The sequence below is a fragment of the Actinia tenebrosa genome, unplaced genomic scaffold (assembly GCF_029948245.1).
Source record: "Actinia tenebrosa isolate PJP-AT-01 unplaced genomic scaffold, QUT_ActTen_1.0 PGA_scaffold0__85_contigs__length_37466705, whole genome shotgun sequence".
NCBI lineage: Eukaryota > Metazoa > Cnidaria > Anthozoa > Actiniaria > Actiniidae > Actinia > Actinia tenebrosa.
The window spans coordinates 8,186,612-8,214,137 of NW_028292569.1; the positions used below are offsets into that span (position 1 = coordinate 8,186,612).

At 38.5% G+C, this 27,526-nt stretch overlaps 1 protein-coding gene across 2 annotated transcripts in view; it reads right to left on the minus strand.

The window, feature by feature from the left end:
* The window catches only part of LOC116295520 (uncharacterized), a 65,468-nt gene that overhangs the window by 35,619 nt on the left and 2,323 nt on the right, over positions 1-27,526 (minus strand). Inside the window, exons 4-38 of one of the 2 annotated variants that reach the window (XM_089028693.1) lie at positions 27,003-27,188; positions 26,424-26,584; positions 25,635-25,922; positions 25,073-25,366; positions 24,148-24,441; positions 23,182-23,475; positions 21,863-22,156; positions 20,867-21,057; positions 20,335-20,423; positions 20,112-20,225; positions 19,559-19,645; positions 18,691-18,918; positions 18,378-18,540; positions 17,849-17,970; positions 17,217-17,405; positions 15,952-16,202; positions 15,234-15,330; positions 14,151-14,277; positions 13,386-13,582; positions 12,739-12,864; positions 12,304-12,501; positions 9,861-10,285; positions 9,501-9,766; positions 8,682-9,053; positions 7,455-7,637; positions 6,616-6,788; positions 5,772-5,864; positions 5,412-5,603; positions 5,085-5,207; positions 4,448-4,630; positions 3,579-3,773; positions 2,705-2,853; positions 1,830-1,998; positions 1,180-1,314; positions 580-732 (exon numbers count right to left, since the gene is read on the minus strand). In XM_089028693.1, coding sequence (XP_088884819.1) covers positions 580-732; positions 1,180-1,314; positions 1,830-1,998; positions 2,705-2,853; positions 3,579-3,773; positions 4,448-4,630; positions 5,085-5,207; positions 5,412-5,603; positions 5,772-5,864; positions 6,616-6,788; positions 7,455-7,637; positions 8,682-9,053; positions 9,501-9,766; positions 9,861-10,285; positions 12,304-12,501; positions 12,739-12,864; positions 13,386-13,582; positions 14,151-14,277; positions 15,234-15,330; positions 15,952-16,202; positions 17,217-17,405; positions 17,849-17,970; positions 18,378-18,540; positions 18,691-18,918; positions 19,559-19,645; positions 20,112-20,225; positions 20,335-20,423; positions 20,867-21,057; positions 21,863-22,156; positions 23,182-23,475; positions 24,148-24,441; positions 25,073-25,366; positions 25,635-25,922; positions 26,424-26,584; positions 27,003-27,188 — 6,801 coding nt within the window. The remainder of the gene's footprint in view (positions 1-579; positions 733-1,179; positions 1,315-1,829; positions 1,999-2,704; positions 2,854-3,578; positions 3,774-4,447; positions 4,631-5,084; positions 5,208-5,411; positions 5,604-5,771; positions 5,865-6,615; positions 6,789-7,454; positions 7,638-8,681; positions 9,054-9,500; positions 9,767-9,860; positions 10,286-12,303; positions 12,502-12,738; positions 12,865-13,385; positions 13,583-14,150; positions 14,278-15,233; positions 15,331-15,951; positions 16,203-17,216; positions 17,406-17,848; positions 17,971-18,377; positions 18,541-18,690; positions 18,919-19,558; positions 19,646-20,111; positions 20,226-20,334; positions 20,424-20,866; positions 21,058-21,862; positions 22,157-23,181; positions 23,476-24,147; positions 24,442-25,072; positions 25,367-25,634; positions 25,923-26,423; positions 26,585-27,002; positions 27,189-27,526) is intronic. The other variant, XM_089028700.1, reaches the window with a different exon arrangement.

The window sequence follows — 27,526 nt, forward strand, 5'->3', positions numbered from 1 at the left end:
AACCAAATCAAATCAAATAAAATCAAGTCAAATAAAATCTTGAAATTTTTCCATGCCCCGAAAATAATTGCTTACATGAAGGAAGATTAGTAACATTTGAGAGATAACATATGAATAAGAAGGAAACGTAAACTTTCGGACATTAGTCTTTCGTGGGACTAAGGACAAACTTCCGATACTGATGTCAGCACAGTTGAAAGTTTTTTTACAGGCTGTAAGTTCCCTTCTTGTCCACTTGTTGTATTGACCACACCAACACAGTCGGAACTAGAGCAGTTTTCGTATGACTGTGAAAAGATCACAGCACGCACACGGTCGCATGCCACGACAAGGGATATGCCAGACCAATCACATTGCACGATTAAATACCCGGAACACGGCATAAAATCAGCGCAGACACGGTCACGTCAATGTCACGGCACTACCAGACGAATCACATTGCGCGAGAAAAAAATCAGCCAATTAATATTCTAGAAAACATGACATATTCTAGGTCACGGCACGGCACGCTTACGGCACTAAACTTTTCAGTCATACGAAAACTGCTCTAGTTACCACCAGTCATGTCAGTCGACTTACTGGTGTTGGTGTAGGTGATCCATCATGGCAGTAATAGCCTGCATCACACTTGTCTTCAGGTTTCTCCAAGCCGGGTTTGCCACAGTAATGTCCAGCTTTACAATTGACGCAAAATGCAATGTTTGATCCACCAGGATTGCCATTGTATGTCCCCTGAAAAACACAATGCCAACGGTCAAGAATCAAATCGCCCATAAACACATTCAAGTTGTATCTATATGTGTCTTAACCTGCGCAATCGTTAAACAAAGAAATAATACTCTACAGAATGACAGGTGGTCTGAAATGGAAAAACATTACGTCCGAGGTAAAGAGGTCTGTTGTGACTGCTGGGAATTTGCTGGGGTAAGGGGCAGTCTTCTTCGTTAATTCGCCAGGCAAGCAAATGGTTCTGATCTAAAATCCGGCTTTTCATACCGACCCGAGGGAGGGATACAGTACTTCTGTATTTACTTGGTATAGCTAACTTTATCCTGAATTCTGCGCGGAGTTCTAAGTGGTAATAGTTTCCACGTTAAGTGAAGAATGGCAGACGATTCTATGTCCATAAGAACCCCTCAAAATCCAGACCAAGAAATAAGTGAATTAGTAGGTACTTACAGGACCGCATGGAGTAGGATTTATCGTTCCAGCTTTACAATAATAACCAGGAGGACACTTGACTGGGCTCACCAGACCAGTAGCGTTACAATATCCTCCTTCAGTACATTTGGTGCACTTTGATGCTCGATTAGCCTAAACACATAACGAAGGATATTTTTGTTTTATACTTTTAATCAATATCTTTAAGCGTAACTATTATTCTCTTACAGAACAAATCACTCCTATTGGTGCCCTAGGGTGTTTTTACAAGGTGAAAATGCTTTTTGTTGCAATTGTGGGCGATGGTGTTACGAGTCAAATTTTATGAGGGTTTCAAATGCTGACGTTTTTAGAGCTGCAAGTCCCCGACTCCCGAGCGCTGATTGGCTAGTTACTGTATTTATATCAGAAAAAACAGATACACGCTCGCGCAAAATCGTTCAAAAATATTTTATAACAGCAATATAAAACGCTTGCTTATGTCTCTGTACTGTGATATAAACATTCTGAAAGCTGTAGGGCGCATGAAAAACAAGAAAAACACTCGGTTACGCCCCATGTTCATAAGCTTGCTTCTCTCGTGCTTTAAAGCTCCCAGAAGGTTCATATTACAGTACAGAAATATTATGTAAGAGTTAGCTACCGAGAACAATAAGCTATATACATACCTCTTGATATGTTCCGACAGGACATCGTATAGGTGCTGAAGCCCTTTCTTCTGAATAGTGACCAGCTGGTGTTACAAACTGGATAGGTGTACTTGCCTTGCCAGTACAGTAATGCCCGGGTGAGCAAGGACCTGTAGGCTCGGGGTTGGTATCTCCAGCACAATAATGCCTAGGTTAGCAGATTAAAAACCTTATTATTGCGATTGCCATGCATATTTCTCTTCATCTCTCTATCTCTCCCTCTTATAAATAATAATAAATTGTGGCTCTTCATCAACTTAAATTCCAATTGGAATTTTAATGTTGATTTTTGCGGAGGGAGGAAAACTGAAGAAGCCGGAGAAAAATCCTCAAAGCACAGGAGAGAATCAACAAACAACTCTACTCATATACGACACTAAGCGAGCACGGCGGGACTCGAACTCGGGTCGCATTGGTGAGAATACTCTTATTTTTTTATTCATCCTTCATCAATCATTTTAGCCTAAGCAATAAAACTCGAATTTTTTTCTGAAAAGATATTTAGCATTTTTGAAATTATAAATAAACTTCCCATGAGTAGGGATGCCCTAAATATAGTCAGTGGCTAACAGACCTTACTCTGGCCTTCCTCCATTATCAAATTGGAATCAAAAAAGGGGAAATACAAAGAATACTTGTGTGTTTTAAGTATCGGATTATGAATAAAAGCTTGTGTACACTAGGGTAAGGATCCAGGAATTTGTTAGGTGGTGTCCCAAATAAAGAAAGGTATATAGAGATATCATGCATCGCTTCAAAAAAGGGTAAGAGAAACTACGGCGTTAGAGGGGAGTCCGGTGCACAGCATGACACCCCCTGGATCCGCCCCTGTACACAAAGTTAGTCGTTCTTACCCTGGGTCACAGTCAATACAATCTTCCGCAGCTTTAGCACCCTTAGTGCTACTGTATGTGCCTATTGGACAAGGTTCAGGAACCTTTGCACCCTCTGGACAGTACCCACCAGCTGGACAAAGGCCTCCAGTCAGACCCTCTGGAGGCGCCTTCGAAAAGTGAAAATATGAAGAGCGTTACTAAATAACATAGAGTAGATTTAGGCCCTGGCTAAACGAGGAAACATGTTTCTAGAAACACGCTTCCCTTAAAGTTTCCTAAGGTGGCAAAACTGTCAGGAAACATCGGGAAACAATGCGGTTTCCATGCGTCTTGGAAACATGAAATGTTTCTGCCGCACAGCCAAACATTTTTTGCGTCTTGGAAGCAAAATTTGTTGCACGCAGCAATGTTTCGCATGTGGCTAAACTGGGAAACATCGAGGAAACATGCACGCGTTAAACATGTTTCTGGAAACACGTTTCCTCGTTTAGCCAGGGCCTTACATCTTCAGACAGAAGACGTCACCATGTTGGTTGACATGACAAAAAACACCAAGAAGAATAAATATTTTGTCAAAAGCAACCAAAATGGCGGCTAAGACGTCACATGCAAAAAAAGGGAAAGTAACTATATCTAACGTCGATAGTTCCTTCAGTTACGTTAATAGTATCCCAGAAAGCCGACGATGCGCACTTACTACTCTCTCTATCAGTGCTCTGTTTTAAGAATATTCAAAGACAAACTACACGGTTTAGAGATAAGTTGAAACAGACGTGCAGATCCTGATAATCGAACCGTGGACCCCTAGCTCTGGAGGCCGCGCACTAAATAACCGAGGTACGCCTGCTATAATAGTGACGATTGAGTTGCGTAGTGACAAGTATGTTATTACCGATGTGTAGGCACGTTCTCTGCAGTAGAAGCCAGCATCACAAGGCCCTGTTGGTTCCCTCAGAGCAAAGCCAGCACAGTATCTTCCTGCAGGACATGGAGTACAGTCTACGCTTCTCTTGACACCTGTTGCATTGTTAAAGTATCCACTTGGACAAGGCTGTGGCGTTGTCGTTCCGGTTGGACAGAATTGACCCTGAACGAAAAGAAGTTTTAAAATCTCAATTGTAATTTTACGCGTTTATCAATTTGTATTTCGTCTCATCAACTCTTTTCATAATTCAGTTTGGTTACATATTATTGGTTTTAAAGGATCTTCTTGAAAATCACTATAGTGAAGAAGCATCTTGTTTAAATATTATGTCGTAAATAAATAAATAAATAAATAAAATTAATTTACCTATAACAGGGTTCGTGCCGAGGTAACCACTTAACATTCAAGGACTAGTCGAGGAGTATACAAGGACCCAAAAATGAATTTTCAAGGAGTATGTTCAGCTAACTATGCCAAGGTTTTGCACGGTGGTTGCACATGGCCGACTTTCAGATTTTCCGATCTTTCTGACTAGATCTATTTCAGAACCATGCAAGTAATGATCAAAGCAAAAATTCAAGGAGTTTTCAAGGAGTTTCGCTAAAATCGTAATATTCAAGAGCTTTTCAAGTGCCCTTGAAAACGTGAATTAAATTCGAGGAGTTTTCAAGGAGTTTAAGGAGTAGCACAAACCCTGTTATAAAGTTTTTTTTCCTGTTTCTGTGTTAACGAGTGTTTCTCTGTGTTTGCGGGGGGCGTCTTTCTGTGCCTCATCCTTAGTAGCGGTTAGCGGTAAACATGTTGCTAAAGGTCTCTAATAATAACTAAAAACTAACCTCTGGGCAAATCTTAGGTACTGATAGGCCAGGGTCATCACAGTAGTGACCAGAATAGCAGACACTACAGTCCATAACAGAGACAGCAGCTGATGCGTTGCGATAGAAGCCGATGGGACAAGGATACGAGTACTTGTAGCCAGTCCCCTCAGGGCAGTAGTAACCTGGAGGACACTTATCAGCCTGTCATGATAAAATTGTGAAATTTAGTCACAAGCAAATGCATGTTACAGCATTTTTTATCAATTCCCTGAAATAGCTCTGGGCTCGCCAAACTCAGGGCGTAGCAAAGGGGAATTTTTTTGCAACAAGTTTCATGATTGGTTTAAAAAATAATATATTGGATTAAAATGACAATAGATTGGTCTTCCCAACAAAACTAAACCTAACCTAACAAAAGAGGTGCTTCATTAAAAAGCAGGTCCCGAATGGTGCGGTCTTACTGTGGCAGACTTACAGATCCAATGGAAATTTGGCTTGCTAGGTTTTGCGGAGGGAGAAATCCTCAAAGGACAAAATTTATTCGACGTTTCACTTTTTTTCAGGTTTTCCTTTGTGTTTTTTATTCTTTTTTATAGATACCTTCTTTCAAAGAAAATGTCAATAATGTCTATTGTTAATAATGAAGACGTCTTACCACTGAAGTAAGTCCGGCAGGTTCACAGTAGTATCCTTCCCAGCACTTCTGACATTCACTGACAAGTTTGCGTCCAGTATTTGGATTGAATGTTCCATTGGGACACTTAATAGGAAAGGCATTCTAAATACAAAAAAACATTCACTTTCATTTTCCATGTCACTACTCCTGAGTTTTTAGATGATCGTATTTATTAGTTTCAATCAATCAGGCTACACAGACAAATGGCCACGATTCCAGGAGTTTCACTAACAATTCTCGACCCCGAGACACCAGAGAAGAGAAGGGAACGCTTCAACTATGACAACTATGAGTTACGCTCTTTACCTGATCTCCTCTGAGGCAATAGGATCCAGCTTGGCAGGCATGCGAGACAAGATCAGGTGTAACACTAGTACCAGCAGGACAGTGAAGACCAGCGGGGCATATCATAACAGTTAACATCTCACTACGACTGGTTGTCTCACTTGCACAGTAGAATCCTGGTTCGCATGTTGAACATACGTATGCACCGGATGCCTAGTCACAAACAACAAGAATAAAAGTTTAAGCCATTTATTAGGAGCTCGTTTGGGGAAAGGCAGAGATTCATGACTGTGGGAATTGAGGTTTGTTTTGAAGCTTGTGAGGAGGTTTTGGAGGAAAACATAATGCGAGAGGTGGATAGCAATAAAGAAGTTAATTTACCGAATAATTTCCTCTTCTACATGCAGCGGGCTGGACGTTAGCAGTGCCTGGGCAGTAGTATCCAGGGACACACGGCTTGCAACCTCCAAGATCCTTGCAAGTAAACAAAAAATAAAATCATTTAAATATTTAATTTTATAACTGACTTTAGCTTTGCTTGGCTAGAGCACTTCTTTACGACTTATAAGTAACTCCAGAAGTGTCTCAGTAACTTCAGGAGTGCCAATTTTACTGGTATTAAATTTCTGTTAATCAAGTTTACAAACTATGGTAAGCAATGGATCCCTTGCATGTGACGCCTAAGCAGCTCAATTTTGGAGGACAAAACAAAATAATTTCAATCTCATGACATTGGAAATCCATTGTTATGTCCTCCAAATTGAGCTGCATTCCGACGTACAGCAAGGGGTCTATTGGCTTGGAAGCCAGGGGGTCAATTGCTGACGTCGTAGATCTTGCCATCCCTTATTAACTGTGATTGAAACAACCTCCAAAGATGAGCAAAATGCCCAAAATCTCAAAACTCGTTTTAAAAATTTAAGATAGTTGAAACAACACATCTCAAGTACGAATGAGTTGTACAAACGGAAAAAAATATCGCAGTCTTTGGAAATATTCAAGAGAAAACTAAAAACATTTTTGTTCAATTTGTAACTTTAATCTAGTTTTTCACTTAACATTTCATCGTAATATTTGTAAAGCGCATTGAGAGTCTATAATGCGCTATATAAATACATATTTATTATTATTATTATTATTATTATTATTATTATTAAAGGCAGGATTAATGAAACGATTAATTCCTTCATTAAAACAAATAGATTATACAAAGCCCATTACTCACCTTCGCACTAAGGACATCATTATACGTTCCCCTTGGACACTTTTCGGGAACAGCAGTTCCTCTAGGACAGTAATGGCCTTCAGGACACGGCTCACATTGTTCCCATCGCACGTTCCCAGTTTTGTTGGAATATGTACCAGATGCACAAGGAAACTGAGTTCCACGTTGGGTACCTGCAAGTAAACAGGGACATTGATATCAAATATAATTTAAGAGAGGGATACCATATTGCAAAAAATTGGCAAAATAGGATTTTACATCATTCATAACACTGGGCCGATAAACCCACCTAATGTATCCTTGAAGTCTCATACCAGACTTGGTAGATCAGTTGTTAGAGCATGGCACCGGAATCGCCAGGGAACGGGTTCAAATCCCCTCAATTTGCAGCTGCATAAGTTGCATGATATATTGCGAGGAGCAGCTCAATTTGATACATTTAAACCGCAGTACAATATATATTTCATATATACTCTCTTACACAAGTCTATGAGCCCAAAGACGATTAGTGAACAACATGCCCGTGCTAATGCTATGATATTACTGCAAATAAATATTTTACGTAGTTGTCTTAAGAATGTTGAGAACATTGATAAAAACAACTCGAGTTATCAAGCTAATGTAGCTTTCAGTATTCAAAGGTGAAAACATTGAAAATAGTAATGGAATTTTGAAACAACTGGAAATAGAGAGAAATTGACAATGAAGCTATTTCGTTTATCAAAAAAATCAAAACATTTGGAAACAAAATTGGGTCATATTCCCAAATTGGTATCACCACAAGAGGGATATGTAAGAGTTAATTACCAAGAACGGAGGCAATAATAGATAATACTAACCTTCTGGGCAATAGTGTCCTGGTTTACAAAGCCCTGAGGGCACAGCACTTGCCATGAGACAAAACCATCCCTTTGGGCACGCATAACATTCACTTTGGTCTCTTAAGTTTGTTAGATTGCTCCAGGACCCTGCAGCGCAGGCAAACTGGGTTGGACTTTGAGTACCACGAGGACAGAAGTAGCCTGATGAAGAAAAATATTTTTTATTTCATTTTTATTAACTTTTCTCGTTAGGGCAGGGACACAATAACAGCTTACACCAATTATAGACCTCTTGCATCGATTTCCTAAAGGAATTGTTCTGGGGGACAAAACAATAGCTCGTCTTTTCTTACGAAAAAAAAAATCAATTGTTTTGTCCCCAAGAACAATTTTTTCTATGGACTTTGTACAAGGAGTTCATTGTGGACCCTGGTGATAACACAGATTTACCATTGGAACCTCAGACGGGGTCTCCTACTAGACCCAATGAGAATTCAGTGCTCAGTTAATGTTCGTGGAGGAACGAGAATTGGAAAACCGGGAAAGCCCTCGAAGCACAAAAGAAAAAAAACCAAAACAACAACAACAACGACAAAGACAAAAAACAAACAAACAAACAAAAAAAAAACGGTGATTAACTCATTATGAAAAAATTTCAAAGTGTTTCTAACCCATAATAACATACTATCAGCATTGATGTCACATAAAGTAAGTAAATAACTGGATGTTGAAACATTTCTTCATATGAGGTGTCTTTGAGTAATTAGGGGTAAGGTGTACTTTAATAGATCATTGATGCTGTGTCTGGTTTAGTGGATGCAAGGGCGGATCCAGCCAAAATTTTAGGGGGGGAGGGGCTAATTGAGTTTAGGAGGGTTAGTTGATCAGTTCCGTCAACACAACGGAAAACAATAAAAAAAGCATCTAATTCTTCAGTTTTGTTTGGTTTTGTTTCTGCTGAAGGGGGGCTTCAGCCCCCCTTTGCCCCTCCTGGATCCGCCCTTGGGATGAAGTTCATAGAGTGCATACAATATATCCGCGAAAAACTTTGTAAGAAATAGCACAATTTTGCAAAAATTAGTAATGTCTAGTACATGTAAGTTCAGTAAACCGTAGACCTACAAAACTTTGCCCCAATTTTGTTTAACTTTTTCGTGGATATATATGGTATGCACTCTACTGTAACACGACCATACTGAGTATTTTTTAATTGTACATTGCTTCCCGTTGAAGAAAACGACTTACCTGCAGCACATGTCTGTGGAGGTTTCTGCAACCCTCCCGTGCCTGCCTGGCAAGACTGTCTCTCCGGACATGGAGTACATTCACGTGAATGGGTCAAGTTATGAAAGTCTGTATAGGTACCCGGTGGACATGCGTGTCTGGTGGCATTAGGAAGAACAGAGCCAGCTGGACAGTAATATCCTGCATCACATTTAACGGGAGGGTACGACAGACCTGGCTGAGGACATGCCATACCAGCGATACAAGAACGACACTCTCCCAGAGAACCTACACCAGTTAACCTGCTGTATTTGCCAGGTGGACATGGTGTAGGCACACTTGAGTCAGGAATACAATAATATCCTGTAGGGCATGTCTTACAGTCTGACTTATCTAAAATCAACAAAGATACATGAGATTTTTTAAAGCCAGTAATGGAATTAATGACATTGAAAATTTTGATTCAATGAGGAAATGTGACTTCAAATATATTTCAAATATGTTGATAACGTCTGTTAAACGATGTCGTTCAATACCTAATGAACCGTTTCACATGTTCTGATCTAATCTGAGAAAAGGGTGTGGCGTCGTCTATCCCCCCTCCCTTCTTCGAAGTGCCCTTCTTGGAAAATGGGCGAAAGAACTCAACCTACACAGTAAAACCCCATTTTCTCGATAAGTAAGAGGAACAACAATTTCAGAGCTCTTGTGTTAACCACATTTTCAAATTTTCGTGTCTAGATAATCGTTTTTATGGAAGGAAACTAAGAAACCAAACGTCCAAGATTACAAATGGTTTTCTGGGTCGCGCAGTTCTGAAAGTCAGAGTATTTTACTTACACCGAGACCCTTGCTCTTCTTGAAATGTTCCCGCGGGACAAGGTGTCGTCTTATAGTCTCCAACAGAATGGCCACAGTAGTGACCCGCGGGACACAGCCTATCACCGTATCTATCCCCTTGAGGACAATAGTAACCAATTGGACAATCGATGCATTGATTTTCTCTTTCCAGACCAAGCTCTCGGCTAAATTTTCCATCGGGACAAGGGGTTTGATATTGAGTGCGAGTTCCTTCAAGACAGTAGTGGCCAGCTGGACAGACCAATCTAATAATGAGATAGCAAACAAATACAGGAGCACTTTCTTCGCAAGTTCTGATTATTATCGTTTATCGTTGATTATTACTAATAGTATACTAACCTTCGTGTGGGGTACCCAGGGGTTCCTCGAGGGCAGAAATACCCAGGAGGACACGCAGCACATCCAATGCTTTCACTCGCAGCCCCGGTAGAATTCCCGAACGTCCCCTCAGGGCAAGGAGTTGCATCACGTCCATCCTTACAGTAATACCCAACAGGGCACAGCCCCTCAGCTGGTCGTGGGGAGGTGTTACGACCCTTGCAGACGTATCCTGCACTACAGTCAGTACATACTGTAGCTGATGAATTACTGTATTTCCCCGCTTCACAAGGTTGTGGAGGTACATCGGTGACTGGACATTTATAGCCTGCTGGACAATCTGTACAATTGACAGCGGAACCAAGACTGTAGGTCCCCTGAGGGCAGCTCTCGGGGAGGGATGAAATATTGGGACAAAATGACCCTGAAGGGCATTCCACACAAACCTATAAAGAAAAAAAATTAACGTCATGAAAGCACCTTTCACGCTGCTCCATTTTTGGTTACTCACTCCCATTAAGGTCCTGTTAGACGAAATTTGAAATTCGAAATTTGTGTAGTGCAACGGCGTTGCGAGACAAGTTTCGAGGGGGTACTACAAGGCGCAACATTTTCGTGAAACCACTATCATCCGCCATGTTGAAGTTGCTTGCTCACTGGAAGTGTTGGGAGTCTGGCTGGATGGCATGTCAAGGACAGTTTGAAGGGGGTTCAAAGTTATACGGCGCAATTTCGTCCTGAAACTCGTTAGCGACACAAGTTTTGGTTGTACGAGTAGAAAGCAATTCTACTTTTCTTGAACAGTTGTTGCGACGAAAGTTTCAGAAAGCTGGAGGCGTTTCACGGTGCAATTCGTTCCGAAACTTGTCTCGCAACCCCGCTGCACACAAGTTTCAGCTAAAAGTTTCGACGGGCTTAAGTAAAAGCATATCTCACAGGCCATTTTAATGAAAAATCGATCGTTTTCGGTTTCTTTAAAAGAGTTTGGTTACAGTACTCTTTTCATTTATATTGTTATATTAAGTATTTTATACCGATCTCATGATGACCAAATGATCGTTTATCAATTCCAAGAAAATATGTATATAATAACCTTTACGATTTTAATAGTTTTTAGAAACTGTTTAAGTTTAAGGAATTTAAAAATATGGGGAAAATTACATTTTCAAATAAATATTGTTGAGGCTTTCAAGAACCAAAACAGGTTTTATTAACTTCCTACGCGGGGCTTGCTAATAAATGCTCGTAAAATAGCCCCGTTTCTTAAAAAAAGGCTTCCAGTAGACGTTAAATGGGTCAAACGTTTATAGACTTTTAGAATATTTAACTGTCAAGCCTTAAAATATATAAATATAGTTGTATTTTATATTTTTTTTGCTGAATTTACTTTTAATTTTTTAAAGTTTATGATTGTATAATAAATATTTCGAATGTTCAAAACATTTATCAACATTTAAAAGGATTTTACGGATTTAAAAACTTACACCAGTAGGGCTCGAGATTCCGGAGGACTTTCCTGTCTGTTAGTTGAGGATCAGAAAGAAGTAGAATTGAATGGAAGGTAGGAAGAGAAAGACAAGTCAATAATCGACATATCATAACATGCGTGCAGTATTAGTATAGTATGGAAAAATAAGGTTGTTAATGTAATAACAGACTAATAAAGTAAATCAATTTTTGCACAATCCTAACGCGTTAGATTCCAAATCGATCTGTGCTTTAATAGTGATATCTTTACGGTATTCAACCCAGAGCCGGGTTGTTTAAGGGTTCGCTCTTTGAGTTAGCCGTGCCCTGACTTAGATCAACCCAGAGATTGGTTCGGCAGGGTTTGCTGTGTGAGTTAGCAATGCCCTGACTTTGATCAGCTAAGAGGTTGTTTTAGCAGGGTTCGCTCTGCGAGTTAGCCGTGCCCTGACTTTGATCAGCTAAGAGGTTGTTTTAGCAGGGTTCGTTCTGTGAGTTAGCCGTGCCCTGACTTTGATCAGCTAAGAGGTTGTTTTAGCAGGGTTCGTTCTGTGAGTTAGCCGTGCCCTGACTTTGATCAGCTAAAAGGTTGTTTTAGCAGGGTTCGCTCTGTGAGTTAGCCGTGCCCTGAATTTAGTTAGTCCAGAGGTTGTTTTAGCAGGGTTCGCTCTGTGAGTTAGCCGTGCCCTGAATTTGGTTAGTCCAGAGGTTGTTTAAAGTTTTCATCTGTTTTCGACAACGTTGAGCTGCAACACTGCTGTACTTGCGGTGATGAATAACGACAAATAAGTCATTTTAAATAAGAACCCACAAACATGCAAGAAAACTTTACAAAGCACTGATACAGAAACATTTGAAAAATCAATTAGAAAAAGTCCTTCATTCAAACCAGTTATGTTTAAGAAAACTGTTTAGATTTATCTTTCAGTTTATCGCCAGTTTTAGCTATTAATTGTCATATACATTGTTACTTTAGTATTATTCTATTATCACATACCAATGCATTGCCAGTTGTGTATGTACCAGGATAACATAATACTTTGAAGTCATCTGTCCTAGAGGGACAAGAATAACCTGCTGGACATGGTGTACACTTGTCTTGAGCTCCTTTGCTGAATGTTCCGACAGGACAAAGGGTTTTGGTAGCCGACTTGGTGTCTGGACACTCGTAACCAGGTGGACAAGGTGTGCAAAGCTTAAATATGATAAGATAAGTAAGTTTGGAAACTTGATAATCTTCCCTCTGAAGTTATTTAATTGAATAAAAGGAAAGAGGCAAGCAAGCAAGCAAGCAAGCAAGCAAGCAAGCAAGCAAGCAAGCAAGCAAGCAAGCAAGCAAGCAAGCAAGCAAGCAAGCAAGCAAGCAAGCAAGCAAGCAAGCAAGCAAGCAAGCAAGCAAGCAAGCAAGGGACTGAGATAATTGTTAGCTTACAGTTTGACGTCCAGTAGAGTACCACCCTGGGGCACATGTTACATTTTGATCACTGTTCGTGTAGGGACAGGCTACTCCTACTGGACAATCTGTACAGCTTTCTTGGTTTCCTGTGGAATATGTTCCCTGAAAAATAATTCCAAATAAATTGAATTACAACCTTACTACATTCAAATCTATTTGAACGGCAACCCGTATGTGACTATCCAAGCCACCATTTTCACAAATTCCTGTTTCGCGTTTTAAATAAACCCTGTTATTAAAACCTCTCGAAGGCGACAACTCTCGTATGCTTTCGCGACTACCTTTGATATTTGGTTTTACATATTTTAATCGTTTTTCCTGTCGTAAGCAATCAACCCCCTATCTTCATGAAACTTGGATGACAGGATTCTTAAAACGAGTATATGGCGGTTATTATTACTATTAACTACTAACTATTCAACAGTTAGACTAAATTCACTCCATTAAAAAAATCTACTTATTAATTATTTCTTTATTATCGGCGTGAGACAAGTGGGGAGTCATGGCATACATGTTTGGGGTCATGTATGTATGTATGGGGGGTCATGGATGTTCGAAGGGGGTAATGGTAATGGGGGTCATGACTGGTTACCATTTGGTAAATTGAAAACAAGTTGACTTACAGCCAAGCAAGGAACATTTCCAGTACCATCTACATCAGGGCATTTCCATCCAGCTGGACAAGAAGTACACGATGCTTGGCCACCCACTGAATACTTGCCAGTGGGGCAGGCTTCCTCTTTTGGTCTATTGGTGAATGGACAGTAAAACCCAGCTGGACAAACAGTACATCTTTGAGCATTATCAACTGAGTAGTACCCTGAAACAAATGGAATACAAAATAGATAAAATGCCATGGGTTTTACAGTTTTAGTTTTACAGTTTTTACAGTGGCATTTCCACAGACTGGCTCTACATTCACTGAATTCCAACTGGAATTTAGAAGTTCATTTTTGTGGAGGGAGGAAAACCGGAGAAAAACCCTCAAAGCACAGCTGGAGAGAACTAACAAGCATCTCTTCTCACATACGCCACCAAGTCCTGGAATCGAATCAAGGTTGCACTGGTGAGAGATGAGCTCAATATTGAATAAAATTAGCAATGTACATATAGTATGGAAATATATATCTGAAAGGAATGAATCCAGTAAATAACAGTTCATCACGTCAAGTCTTTCCTGTAGAACAATGGTTAGAGCATCCGACCGCTATCCGCAAGGTCATGCGGGGGTTCCATTCCAATCAACTAGTAACCTGAGTATCAGGCCTTCGGGGTGCCCAAGGAGATGTTAGGGGGGGGGGGGGGGCGGCTGGGTTATCAGAAATAATAAACACTTATTATAAGAAGATGAATAATTACAGTAATATAAAGAGATATGTATGTATTACCGGCTTGGCATTCTCTGTTTTCACTTGACGAAGAAACTGATGGGCATTCCCAGCCAGCTTGGCAAGTGCTACAGTTCGTTGACCCAGCATTGCTGTATTGACCAGGTATGCATGGTACTGGTAATTTCTACACGTATAAAAGTATTCTTTTAGAAAACAATTGAAAGAACATCATCACATGAGGTGTGACATACAGATGATAATAATAATAATAATAATAATAATAATAATAATAATAATAACTTTATTAGTAAGGGTGTAAAGTTTCCAGACTGATGATTTTCAGGTGTCCCTCATGATGAATTTTGTTTTGAGTTTTTAAGTTTTTAAACTTACTTCAAAGTACAAGGGAGAAATCATTTATTTGTTTCTGATTAGCGTACTGCTTGTGGTAGGCTAGAAGGCCATCACGATAAATAGAGGATATTACATGGGCGCACGGACATACGAAATTTATCTTTGAGTGTTGAAAAGATCTCTCACGAGTGTGCGCAGTGAATGAGTAAGACATTTTGAACACGAGAAGATAAATTTCGTATCTCCAAGCGCCCATGTAATATTCTGTTTATTATATAATTATCCATTTATATATATATTATATATTTATCCATACATATTATCAAACTTAACAAGCTTTTTATGATTATTAAAAGTTTTTATTTATAAACTAATAGCTTAAATACACATGGTAATGATATTTTCACATGTGAAAATAACATGTTATTTTCACATGTGAAAATATCAGTTTTTCGAGAGGGAGAAATATAGGTATTTTATGGATAATTATATGATAATAAAGTTTATGTAATATGTATTAGTTGCTTATAGAGCTTTTTACAGTAGAAAGCTCTGGTGGTGTGCACTGCTAACGCGCACTTCTCACGTCCTGAGACCAACTCTATCATATATACATGAGTAGAGTTGTTTGTTGGTTCTCTCCTGTGCTTTGAGGGATTTTCTCCAGGTTCTCTGGTTTTCCACCCTCGGCGAAAACCAATTTGCTAGGGTTTATTAGCCCCTGGCTATATCTTAAAAACTCATTTGCCTTAGTTGTAGAGGTGACTAAATGATAAAGACACCTACATCTGTGGTTGGACAAGCACTTCCTGCAGGACACTGGATACATTTTGCAGAACTTCCGAGACTATAAGAACCTGATCCACAGGCTACCATGTTTGACCTACATCGAGAAAAAAAAAATCATAATGAATAAATAATAAGCTGTGAATCTTTTATGTAAGAAGAAGAGAAAAAAATATGAAATCTTCAGAGTAACATAAGTGTAGTTCTGATATTTTTTTCCCTATACTAATCAAATAGATGTTCACCAGGGCCAATGTCTGCAAGTGGACAGTGCAACTAAATCAACCAAGGCCATGCAGACAAATTTTGATACAAATTAGCCAATCACAATTGAGTATTTAAACTAAGGATCTGCACAAATTTCAATATTTTTCCCTGGTGTGTGTTTGATCAGGAGTGAACAAGAAACAGGTTAGACTCCTGAACTTGTCACAGTATTCTCTGTCATTCAGAGCCAAGCATGATTAGTGATTTTGGCCTTGGTAATTATGTAGTCGTACTCTAAGAGAAAAGTAATTGAAAATTGAATATTAAAAGAATAATGTTATGGCGACTTAATGACATCCTTAGCAATTACACTTCGAGAATCTCAGTTTTTTTAAATTGTCTTTTTAGAAAATGTTTTTTCGAAATGTTTTCTAAGGAATAAAAGTTCAACAGCTGGCATAAATTAGAAAGAATAGGCAACCTTTATTTCAACAAGCAAACAAATACTTACTCAGGGTTAATACACTCGTATCCAGCAGGGCAGCTTGTACAGTTCATTTCCTTCTTTCTCCCGAAAGTCATAGTTCCAATAGGACAGTGAATGGGGATTTGAGCTGTTGTTGGACACATATAGCCAACTGGACAGTCAGTACAGTTAGCCTCTCCCTTGATGGAGTAGGAACCTGAACTGCATGGTGTTCTGGGTGATCCTGGCGTGGGGCAGCTCTTTCCAGCTGGGCAGGGAGTACATGAAGTCGCACCCTACATTGAGCAAAATCATTATCAAAATGCTATATAATTAGGTATTTAGTTACCTTGGAGTTCTTCCCTCTAACAAAGAACCTGGTACTTTTCGCTCACATAGTCTCTCACACTTCTGTTGTCGGTCCTAAATCAACTGTTAAAATCACTGACCATTTTGTTTGTACCACTTCTAATGTTGTATATTGTATTAAATGTACCCGCTGTAATCTTTTGTATGTGGGCGAGACTGGCCGCCGTCTTGGTGATCGCATTTGCAATCATCTTTATGATATTCGCAATAACGATCCCACCAAACCAGTTTCCCGCCATTTTAATCTAGCTAACCATTCTCTTTCTGACTTCATTGTTTTCGGTCTTTCTTTGCTTAACGGCAACAATGATTGTCGCAAGACCAAAGAAATGCGGCTTATTCACCTATTGGGCACTCTTAGTCCCAACGGGATTAATGAACGCTTTATTTTCAACTAACCTTTTCTTTTGTCTTTTGATTGTTTGTTTTTGTTTCCTTGCCTACCTTGCTCTCATTGGTTTCTTTTGTCTTATTCTATCATATATACACTCCTTTCTACCACTTCTTTCTCTTTTACTCCGACGAAGGACTAGCGTCCGAAACGTCAGTAAGTTGTTTCATCTTTTCATGGTGTATAATTTACCTTTTCATCATTATAGTTACCTTGGGTGGAGTGTTTTTTCATGTCAGTGAACGTATCATTTCGTAAAGTACAATTTCTTTGTTTAACGGTTGTTTATTAGAAGACAAATGAACACTGTTACTAATCAAACAAAGAATATGATATTCTCAAGAAAATGACACATGAATGAAATAGTAAAGCATTACGCTCGTCGTTCTGTTGCATGAGTCATTAAGGTATGACATGTTGTCTCAGACTAAGAGGATCATAGTTAATGCACTGTAATGTGAAGTAAAATAGAGAAAAACTAAACTAGCTCAGAATGATGCAGTCAAAACGTCATTTTTTATAAACTGTAAACAAACTTTATAAGACCTACCACATCGCTGTAGGTACCAACTGGACAAGTGATAGGTGCTTTGCTTGGATCTGGACAAGCCTGCCCTGCAGTACACTGCTCACATGTTGATTTTCCCTGTTGTGAATAAGACCCAGGATTGCAAGGCACAGGGGGCTGAGATGCATTTTCACATTTGTAGCCAGCAGGACATGGAGCACATTGAGGCACCTAGTTAAATGTAAGACAAGAGAACATAGACACAAAATTTGGTGCTGAACCACATGATTCAAAACCCCTTGAGATATACATGAATATAAAAATAAATAAAACAGCCATCAGGTTATTTTTTCTAACAAGAGAAGTAAACAAGGAATGCTTTGTTATTGTCAACAAACATGTTGGCTATTTCATAACATGCAACCACGAATAGCAGCCCATACAGACCAAATGCAAATATTTAATTATCAAACAGGAGTAGAAAAAAGTATAATTTTACATTCTACTCTGAAGATTAAAGTATGTTTTCACTGATGAAATAAACAAATGTGGATGATTCTCTATGTAAATGACAATTTTTTTTCCAGGCTGGTTTGTGGTTTTTATCAAGCCTGTTCATTAGTTTTTTCTAAGAAAGTTAATTAAAATAAATATTAATTTAACTAATCTCTCACCTTTGCACCATTGTTCCAGTAATTTCCAGCTGCACAAGGCTGTGGGTCTTGACTTGGGTCATTACAGGTAAAACCAGCTGGACATGATGAGCAGAAAGATGCTCTTGCTTTGCTGAATGTACCTATCAAGACAAGCAGGTTAGATGTAGTTGATAGCATCTCATTTGATTGACTTGTTCCATACCAAGGTATGTAGAACGAGAAACAAAGCCATGACAACAACTATTTATAACATAAGTAAATATGTTGACAGGGTGTTGGTCAACATCATACCCACAAACAGTCTACTGACAATCTATCAACACTTTGCTGACAACATACCAACACCCTACTGACAATCTACCAACACCCTACTGACAACCTACCAACACCCTACTGACAACCTACCAACACCCTACTGACAACCTACCAACACCCTACCGACATCCTACCACCACCCTAGTACCGACATCCTACCACCACCCTACTGACAACCTACCAACACCCTACTGACAATTACAAATCTTGGTCAATTATATTTTATACACACCTATAGGACAGGCTTTGCAGTGACCTTCACCAGGTGAACTGTAAGTGCCTGCTACACAATCCTTAGGTGTTATAGATGTTGACCCATTTAGGCATGTCTGCCCTGCAGGACACAACAGGCATCTGGAGGCCCCTCCAAGGCTATATGTACCATCAGGGCATTTCTAAATGTAGGAGATTTAAATATGTAATTAGAGATAAACGAAAAATGCTAGCTTTGATCAATTGAATTACACACAGCATTTAACGTAGTTATAAGATTTACGCCACTTGACATTGAGAAAAGAAATGCAGCTGCAATGCTTTCCACCAACCTTGCAAGTAGACTGTCCTGCTATACTATATTCTCCATTACCACAAGCAACAGGAGAAACTGCTGGGTTTAAACATGAGCTGCCTGCAGGGCAAACTTTACATGTTACAGATCCTACGGCATCAGAATAGGTACCACTTGGACATGGCTGTGGTTTGTTGGACTGGGAAGGACAGTAGTGACCAACATCACATGGTATGCAGTGAGTTGCGTTGCTGTAGGTTCCAGACTGAAATGAGGTGACAGTAATACTTGGTTAGTAGACATGTTTTAATGAACTGTAGTAACAGATTGTTTACTAAGTGAAAAGTTCATTGATGACCAGGATCAATAATCTTTATTGTCACCACCACCACCACTACCATCATCATCATCATTACCATCATATTCATTATCATCAGTACCATCACCACCATCATCATCATCACCGTTATCACCAACATCACCACCATCATCACCGTTATCACCCTAATCACCACCATCATCACCATGATCATCACTACCACCAGCACCAGCACCACCACCACTACCACATAATCATAACCATAATCATCATCATCACCATCATCTTCATTATTATCATTACCATCACCATTATCACCGTCATCATCACCACCATCATCATCATCAACATCAACATCACCAATACATCATCATCATCACCATCACCACCACCATCATCAACATCATCACCAATACCATCATCACCACCATCATCATCATCACCACTACCATCTTCTTCATTATCATCCACCATCATCACCATAAAATAATATTCACATGGGGATGCATTTTAATAATCATTAAAGATCTGCTCCATGCATATGTAGAAGTAAACTTAAATGGACTGCTATGATAACGTAACTCACCGTGCAAGGAACTGGAGCTTGCCTTGGGTCTAAGCATATTTTCCCTGAAGGACATGATAAACACTCTGGCGAGCCTGCAGGGGAATACTGTGGGAAAAAAAACATTGGTTAATAGTAGTGATAGCACCCAGATAGCATGAACTTAAGTGAGAAAAACTACATTTTTGAAGTTTTTTACTGGCATGTTTTGACAGTAACAACTGTCATCTTCAGAATGATTATACGAGCCAAAGTATTGAATATATGTTGTAATGTCGGTAATATGTATGAAGAACAAAAGGAAAACAATAATCAATAAAAAAGGTGTAAACTGGTATGCTTGTTTTGCTGGTTTTATAACCAAGATAGCAATTAAAATTAGATTATACAGTAGATCAATATTAAAAACTAATATAAGTTCCATAAAAGCCTGATCATGATATGTAAATAATATGTAAAATCAGAAGCCAGAAGTCTCTAATAATATCTTATTAATAATCTAGGTTAGCACATTACAATGTCTTTGGACAAATATGATTACTATAGCATTTTAGACAACCATAATACAGCATACCTGTCCATTTGAACAGACAATTGGTCCTGAGTCTCTATTTGGGCAGCGACTTCCAGCTGGACATTGAATACAGTTTTCTTGGGCACTAAGGATATTGTAGTAGCCCAAAGAACACTAAAATTGAAAATAAATGCATAAATAATTATGAGATATTTGACTTTCTGACAATTCACTAAACTGAAGTACTGTTAATAGGAAAATGAGAAGTTTGATAGAGACATACCTGGGTACAGGATGATGATCCCTTTATGTCAGAGAAGTAGCCTGCTGGACAAGGTTCTGGTGTGTTACTTGCAACAGCGCATTGGTAGCCTTAATGAAAGAGCAATGTAGATCATTAGCTTAGAATTTGCTGATGTGATGGAATAAACTGATCATTGAATCTTAGTCCCAAGACTTGTTCCAAGGAGGCCCATTTAACCATTACCTAGTTTAAGCTGCTATTAATATTGTTAAATAAGAAATATATATTTTAAAGTAAAAACATGGCTATTCAAAAAATCAGGAGGTGGATTGTGCAAAACAAATCTAATGATAAAATAAATAAATATTAATATATATATAAATAATAAATGAATATATAATATATAAAAATAATAAAATAATAAATGAATAAATGAATAAATGAATAAATGAATAAATGAATAAATGAATAAATGAATAAATGAATAAATGAATAAATGAATAAATGAATAAATGAATAAATGAATAAATGAATAAAAATAACTAAATGAAAAATAGATAATTGATTGTACCTCTTTCACAAGGAATACAGGCTGACATTTCAGTCTTGTTGGCATAGTAACCTCTTGGGCATGGAATCTGCTTTGCTGTAATCTCCAAGGGACAATAATAGCCACGACTGCAAGAGTCACATGATATTTTCCCACTGGCAGCATGTTTTCCAATACCACAGCGAACTGGATCCAATGTTTTATTTGAACAACTATAAACATTAAGTAACTGGCTTTCAATAAATCTGCTTTTGATTTTAATCTACTTAATTTCTTCATTTTATCATATAATTATCCATAAAATATCTATATTTATCCTTTTCGAAAAACTGATATTTTCACATGTGAAAATATCGTTCAATCTGTGTATCTAAGCTATTAGTTTATAAATAAAAACTTTTTATAATAATAAAAGCTTATTTAGTTGATTTTATGGATAATTATAAAATAAACAGAATATGACATGGGCGCACGGATATACGAAATTTATCTTCTCGTGTTGAAAATCTCTCACTCGTTTGCTGCGCTCACTCGTCAGAGATCTTTTCAACACTCGAAGATTAATTTCGTATCTCCACGCGCCCATGTCATATCCTCTATTTATTACATTTGACAAGGATAAGCATAACATAACGAATTAAACAGCAACAGAAATGAGAGGCAGTTCTATCACAACAGTGTAACCAATTACTGAAGGCCGAGAGATATAAAAAAATCCAAAATATAACAGAAAGACATTGAAGATCAAGAATTCAAACTAGAAGCAACACATGGAGTGAATTAAACTTTACAGTGTATTTCATTTGCAGTCAGATAGTCTTGATGATTTTGCGTTGTATGGATCATAGTACCTCGCTTTTAAAGTATGGCTAGTAATACTTGGTAATACAGATTCAATTAAGTACAAGGTATCACAGTTTTTAAGATCTGTTACAGTACAGAAAGAGAATTCAAGATATGTGTATGTGAATTGTACATGTATTATTCAATTTTATATGAAAATGAAGCTGATGTTACCTGTGACCCTCAGGGCAGAGTATACACTCAGTAGCCCCTCCTTTACTGTAATACCCATCGGCACATGGTACAGGTGATTGTGTGGCATCAATACATTTACTACCAGCAGGACATGGATCACATGATGTTTGATTCTTTGATAATGCAGTGGTACCATTAACACATGGGATGTGTTGTGACAGTTTTGATGTTGGGCAGTATGAGCCTATTGGACAAGACTGACATGCCATGTGACCTGATGGAGTGTAACTTCCTGGTTGGCATGGTACTGGATCAATGGACTTAATGTTACAACTGCAAAGAATGAAGTTTTATTTATTCTGCTTAATTATGATGGAATAATGAATGAATTTGGCAACAAAAATGGAATCACAAAATGGACTTGGTAACAATAATATGGGAAGCACCGGTGGCGTGCGCTGCTAATGCGCCACCTCTCACCAATGCGGCACAAGTTCAAGTCCTGCCGATCTCGATGTCGTATGTGAGTAGAGTTGCTCGTTGGTTCTCTCCCATGCACGAGGGTTTTCCGGGTTCTCTGGTTTTCCTCCCTCCTCAAAAATCAACTTCTAAATTATAATTTGATCTCTGGGCTTTCACTTAGTTTGGAGCCTAGCTCTGTCGTGATTGTCCCACGCTGTGATACAACAGCAAAAAGCATTGTAGAATAATCTTTGTTCTATTCTGAAAGTGCAAGCTTGTTTTCCGATGAACACATTCAACACATTTTATTACCAGCAAGTATGCTTTATGATAATTGCGCCTGTAATGAACATTTAATATGAAATGCTGACTTTCTCCTGCATGCCCTTGTGCAAGCACATGGATACTGCATGTATGATGCATGCAGGGTGAGTTCCATCGTAGCATATAATGTGTGCCATGCAGAATGAGGTGAAAAAAACAGTACATGTTTTACAACCATCACTCCCTTTACAGGGCTCTTCCGTGAGATTCTCTGACCACATACCACTACCATTACATTCTATATTTACAAGATTCGACACTCAGCTCATAAGTTGGTTTTTACAGATAGAGGGAACCAAAGAACCCCAAAACAAACTCTTGTAGCAAGAGAGAGAACAACACATTAAACAAACTCCACTCACATAATATGATCCAGTCTGAGCTGAGGCTTGAACCAAGACCAAGGTGGTGAGAAGTGAGTGACCAGTAAACCCTGCTATGCCACCCAAGGAAATGAGTTGTGTTCTTCACCAATTATAATTTGATTTTCTACATGAAGGATATATTTCCAGAAGGGAGTGTAATATTCGTAGAACATAATGCAAGGGCTAAGATAATGAAGCTTATGTTACCTGTGACCCTCAGGGCAGAGAATACACTCAGTAGCCCCTCCTTTACTGTAATACCCATCGGCACATGGTACAGGTGATTGTGTGGCATCAATACATTTACTACCAGCAGTACATGGAGTACATGATGTTTGATTCTTTGATAATGCAGTGGTACCATTAACACATGGGATGTGTTGTGACAGTTTTGATGTTGGGCAGTATGAGCCTATTGGACAAGACTGACATGCCGTGTGACCTGATGGAGCGTAACTTCCTGGTTGGCATGGTACTGGATCATTGGACTTAATGTTACAACTGCAAAGAATGAAGTTTTATTTATTCTGCTTAATTATGATGGATTAATGAATGGATTTGGTAACAAAATGTTGCAATATTCTTTGTGTTATTCTCAAACTCCAAGCTCATTTCCCAATAAACACAACACGTTTTCTTTAGCAGCAAGCATTTTTTACAATTGCTCATATCACGCACATTTAAATAAATATGAAATGCTGACTTTCTAAACTTCCACCTTATTGAAATTACAACTCAGACATAACAGCTGAGTTAGCTTAAAATGTGACTAATGAATTAATGACATTAAGGTGTTGTTTAGCACAATTCAGCTCTTTATGACATGGTGCATGACATGTTGGTTGCATGCATGCAATCCCTGCTACATGCATATAATAGCAAGGTGTGTGTGTGTGTGATTGCCGCAAGCTAAGTGTCAAATTGCAAGCATATTAGCATGCATAAAATTTCATGCATGCCACTCGTATGCATGCTCTTCTGCATGTATTCTGCATGCATTATAATTTTGGAAGAGTGAGTTCCATTGTACAGTAGCATACAATGTGTACAAGTTGTGTTCTTCACAAAATTAATTATTTAATTTGGTTATCTCCATGAAGGTCAATATTTCCAGAAGGAAAAGTAATATTTTTTGAAAACAAAAAAATGGAATAATAATGAAGCTTATGTTACCTGTGACCCTCAGGGCAGAGTATACACTCAGTAGCCCCTCCTTTACTGTAATACCCATCGGCACATGGTATAGGTGATTGTGTGGCATCAATACATTTACTGCCAGCAGGACATGGATCACATGATGTTTGATTCTTTGATAATGCAGTGGTACCATTAACACATGGGATGTGTTGTGACAGTTTTGATGTTGGACAGTATGAGCCTATTGGACAAGACTGACATGCCATGTGACCTGATGGAGCGTAACTTCCTGGTTTGCATGGTACTGGATCATTAGACGTTATGTTACAGCTACAAAGAATGACGTTTTAGAGTGATTTATTCTGCTTAACTGAAATGTTTCAATGGATTTACGAACAAATTCAAAAGAATTAGACAATGGGGAGTCAAATGAATATTTGGCCCAACATCTGTGAGTGATCACATGACCCTACCCCCTCAAATCACAGGGAACCTGGCTTTCTTTCATTTGATTCTTTTAGAAGGGTAACTTTGCTCTTTATCGATTGCCTATGGTGTGAAACGCACCTTCTAATGAGCAGTGTTTTGACTGTTACCAACAGTTATTGGTTAGAATTTAATAGCCTATCAATTTACAGTGCAGATCTGATTAAAACTTATGGAACTGTAAACCAATCTCAAACCATAGGAAGTTGATCTCAAACCAAAGGAAACATAACACCCTCAAACAAAAGAAAGCTGGGGTTCCCTCTCTGTGCTCAAACCAAAATATTGTCAATATGAACTCCAGATATGGAATTATGGAGAGATATTAAAGGAGATGAAATTTCAGTTCATAAAATGTGACACAAAAGAAATGATTCTAGATATAAAGTTGAATGTTTTATTGGGATTTGTATGGGAAATTGTGCTAAAATATCAAATATGAATTAAAGTGATAAGATAATGAAGCTGATGTTACCTGTGACCCTCAGGGCAGAGTATACACTCAGTAGCCCCTCCTTTACTGTAATACCCATCGGCACATGGTACAGGTGATTGTGTGGCGTCAATACATTTACTACCAGCAGGACATGGAGTACATGATGTTTGATTTTCTGATAATGCAGTGGTACCATTAACACATGGGATGTGTTGTGACAGTTTTGATGTTGGACAGTATGAGCCTATTGGACAAGACTGACATGCCATGTGACCTGATGGAGCGTAACTTCCTGGTTTGCATGGTACTGGATCATTAGACTTTATGTTACAGCTACACCATGAATAACATATGATAAGTATTGTAATCAAATGTGTTTTAAAAAGCATTGTGCAAATTATCAATGATGTGGTTTGTGATTATAAACCAAGCAGGGGTTGACAGGACAGGAGAGAAGTGTTGACACATACTGTAATTTTGCACAGCACAGCAAACATGTAATTTTCTTTGATGAGCTCCAACCAATTAGAAAATAAGTTTTCAGAATTCAAAGTTATTTTATAAGTAATTTTGAGTGAAATTATTTGTATTGTTCTCATACCTATATCCTGCAGGGCACTCAGTACAAGAACTGGATGCAGCTTTGCTGTAAGTCCCATCAGGACATGCTATCTCTGCCTCTGCACTCAATGGACAGTAATAACCTGCTCTGCATGTCGTACAAACTGTCTGTCCTGTAGTAACAGTGAAGGTACCATTTGTACAAGGTATTGGAGCACTGAGTGATACATTAGGGCAAAAGAAGCCTTTGTCACATATTGTGCAAGCTGTCTTGCCTTCTGGTGCATAGTAACCTTCTGGACATCTTATAGGAGCAATAGATGAACACCTTTAGAACAAATAGAAATAAACTTTGTAAATGTGGTCCTAGATAAAATGTTCACACATAGATAGAAATTCTTTTTTTCAGGGACAGATTCAAGAAATTTTCAAAAAGGGATAAAACAACTTAGGGTAGAGCAAAAGCTTTATTCCCTGGAAAATAAAGACTCCCCTATAAAAGGGAGGGGTGTCTGGAGCTCCTTTCCCAAATATCTTCCATTGGTCACTGTTATCATCGATCAGACGCTACATGTAAATTAAAATGTTTTACAATTTTTAATGATGATGATGGTGATAGTAAGAAGCTAAGGCAAATAAACAATTATACAATAGTGGTTTCATAGTAGTGTATGGCCTCACTTGAAGGACATCTACACATAAGAGCTTTGTATGGAAGGAAATTGAAAATTTCAAAGAGATGGGGGGGGGGGGGGGGGGGGAATTTAAGAAAATTTCCTCCATGGTGGGGGTAAGGAAATTTTCTGGACCACACAATAGATGTACTTACTTGTGTCCTGATGGGCAAATAGTACATTTGCTAGCTCCTCCTGAGCTATAGTAACCAGAAGAACAGGGCTGACATGATGTGCCATTTAATGAATACTTTCCAGAAGGACAAGAGTTACAACTGATCTGAGAAACATCTGGTTCAGAACCACTTGCACATTGCTATATTTAGAAAGAAATGCATGGTTTACCTCTTCCGTAACAAGACAATAAGAAAAGATACTAATAATGAATAAAATCAAAACTTTGCACTGTTTTAATATAAATTAATAATTAAAGAGCCTAACTCTAATTGCCTCTAAGTAAAACATAGAATTTACAGTCCCCCTCCATGAGTAATTAGCTTCTGTCAATCAAATTTCTAAATGAGGTTCTTAGTATTTTTGATTAATGCAAGGCAAAAATGAAAAACATCTTGCACAGTGTGCTGGAAACATAAAGTTATAAGAAAATGCAACCAAAGAATTTAAACTCCACCTTTTTTTTAAAGTCTAGTCTATCTAGCCTGCATTCAGCCGGTATAATTTCCTCAAAATAACTGATGGTAATACCGGCTGAACTCAGACTAAGTCTATCTCACCTGAGGATGCTGTGTAGGATCTGCACAGACCTTGTCAGGAGGGCATGCCTTACAAACCCCTTCACCATACAAAGAATACCAGCCGGCACTGCATAATGATGCCTGACCTGTCGTACAGTTATAACCTGCAGGACACGGAGTGCATGATGTTGCGCCTGCTGTGCTGTTGAATCCTGAGCCACAAGCCTTTTGAGGAAGAACATAGTAGTTTGATAATTAGAATATAATGTCAGAATATTTTTTGGATATTATGCACATATATTTTAAGCAAGTAGATTAATTCTAGATTGCTGGTCATAAAACTTCCTAGATTAGAGCATTGGTCTATGCTCTTCCTAGCAGGGAAAGAAAAAAACAGCAAAAACACAAAATTATAATAGGTACCAAGTATATATTGTATATCCTGTACATAATAAGTAGGATAAAAATACCAGTTACTGTAACTTCATAAAATGTTTGAAAATGACAAGACATATCAGAGCTAGTAATTCTGCTTAGGAGATTAGTAATTCAGATGCAGTGTA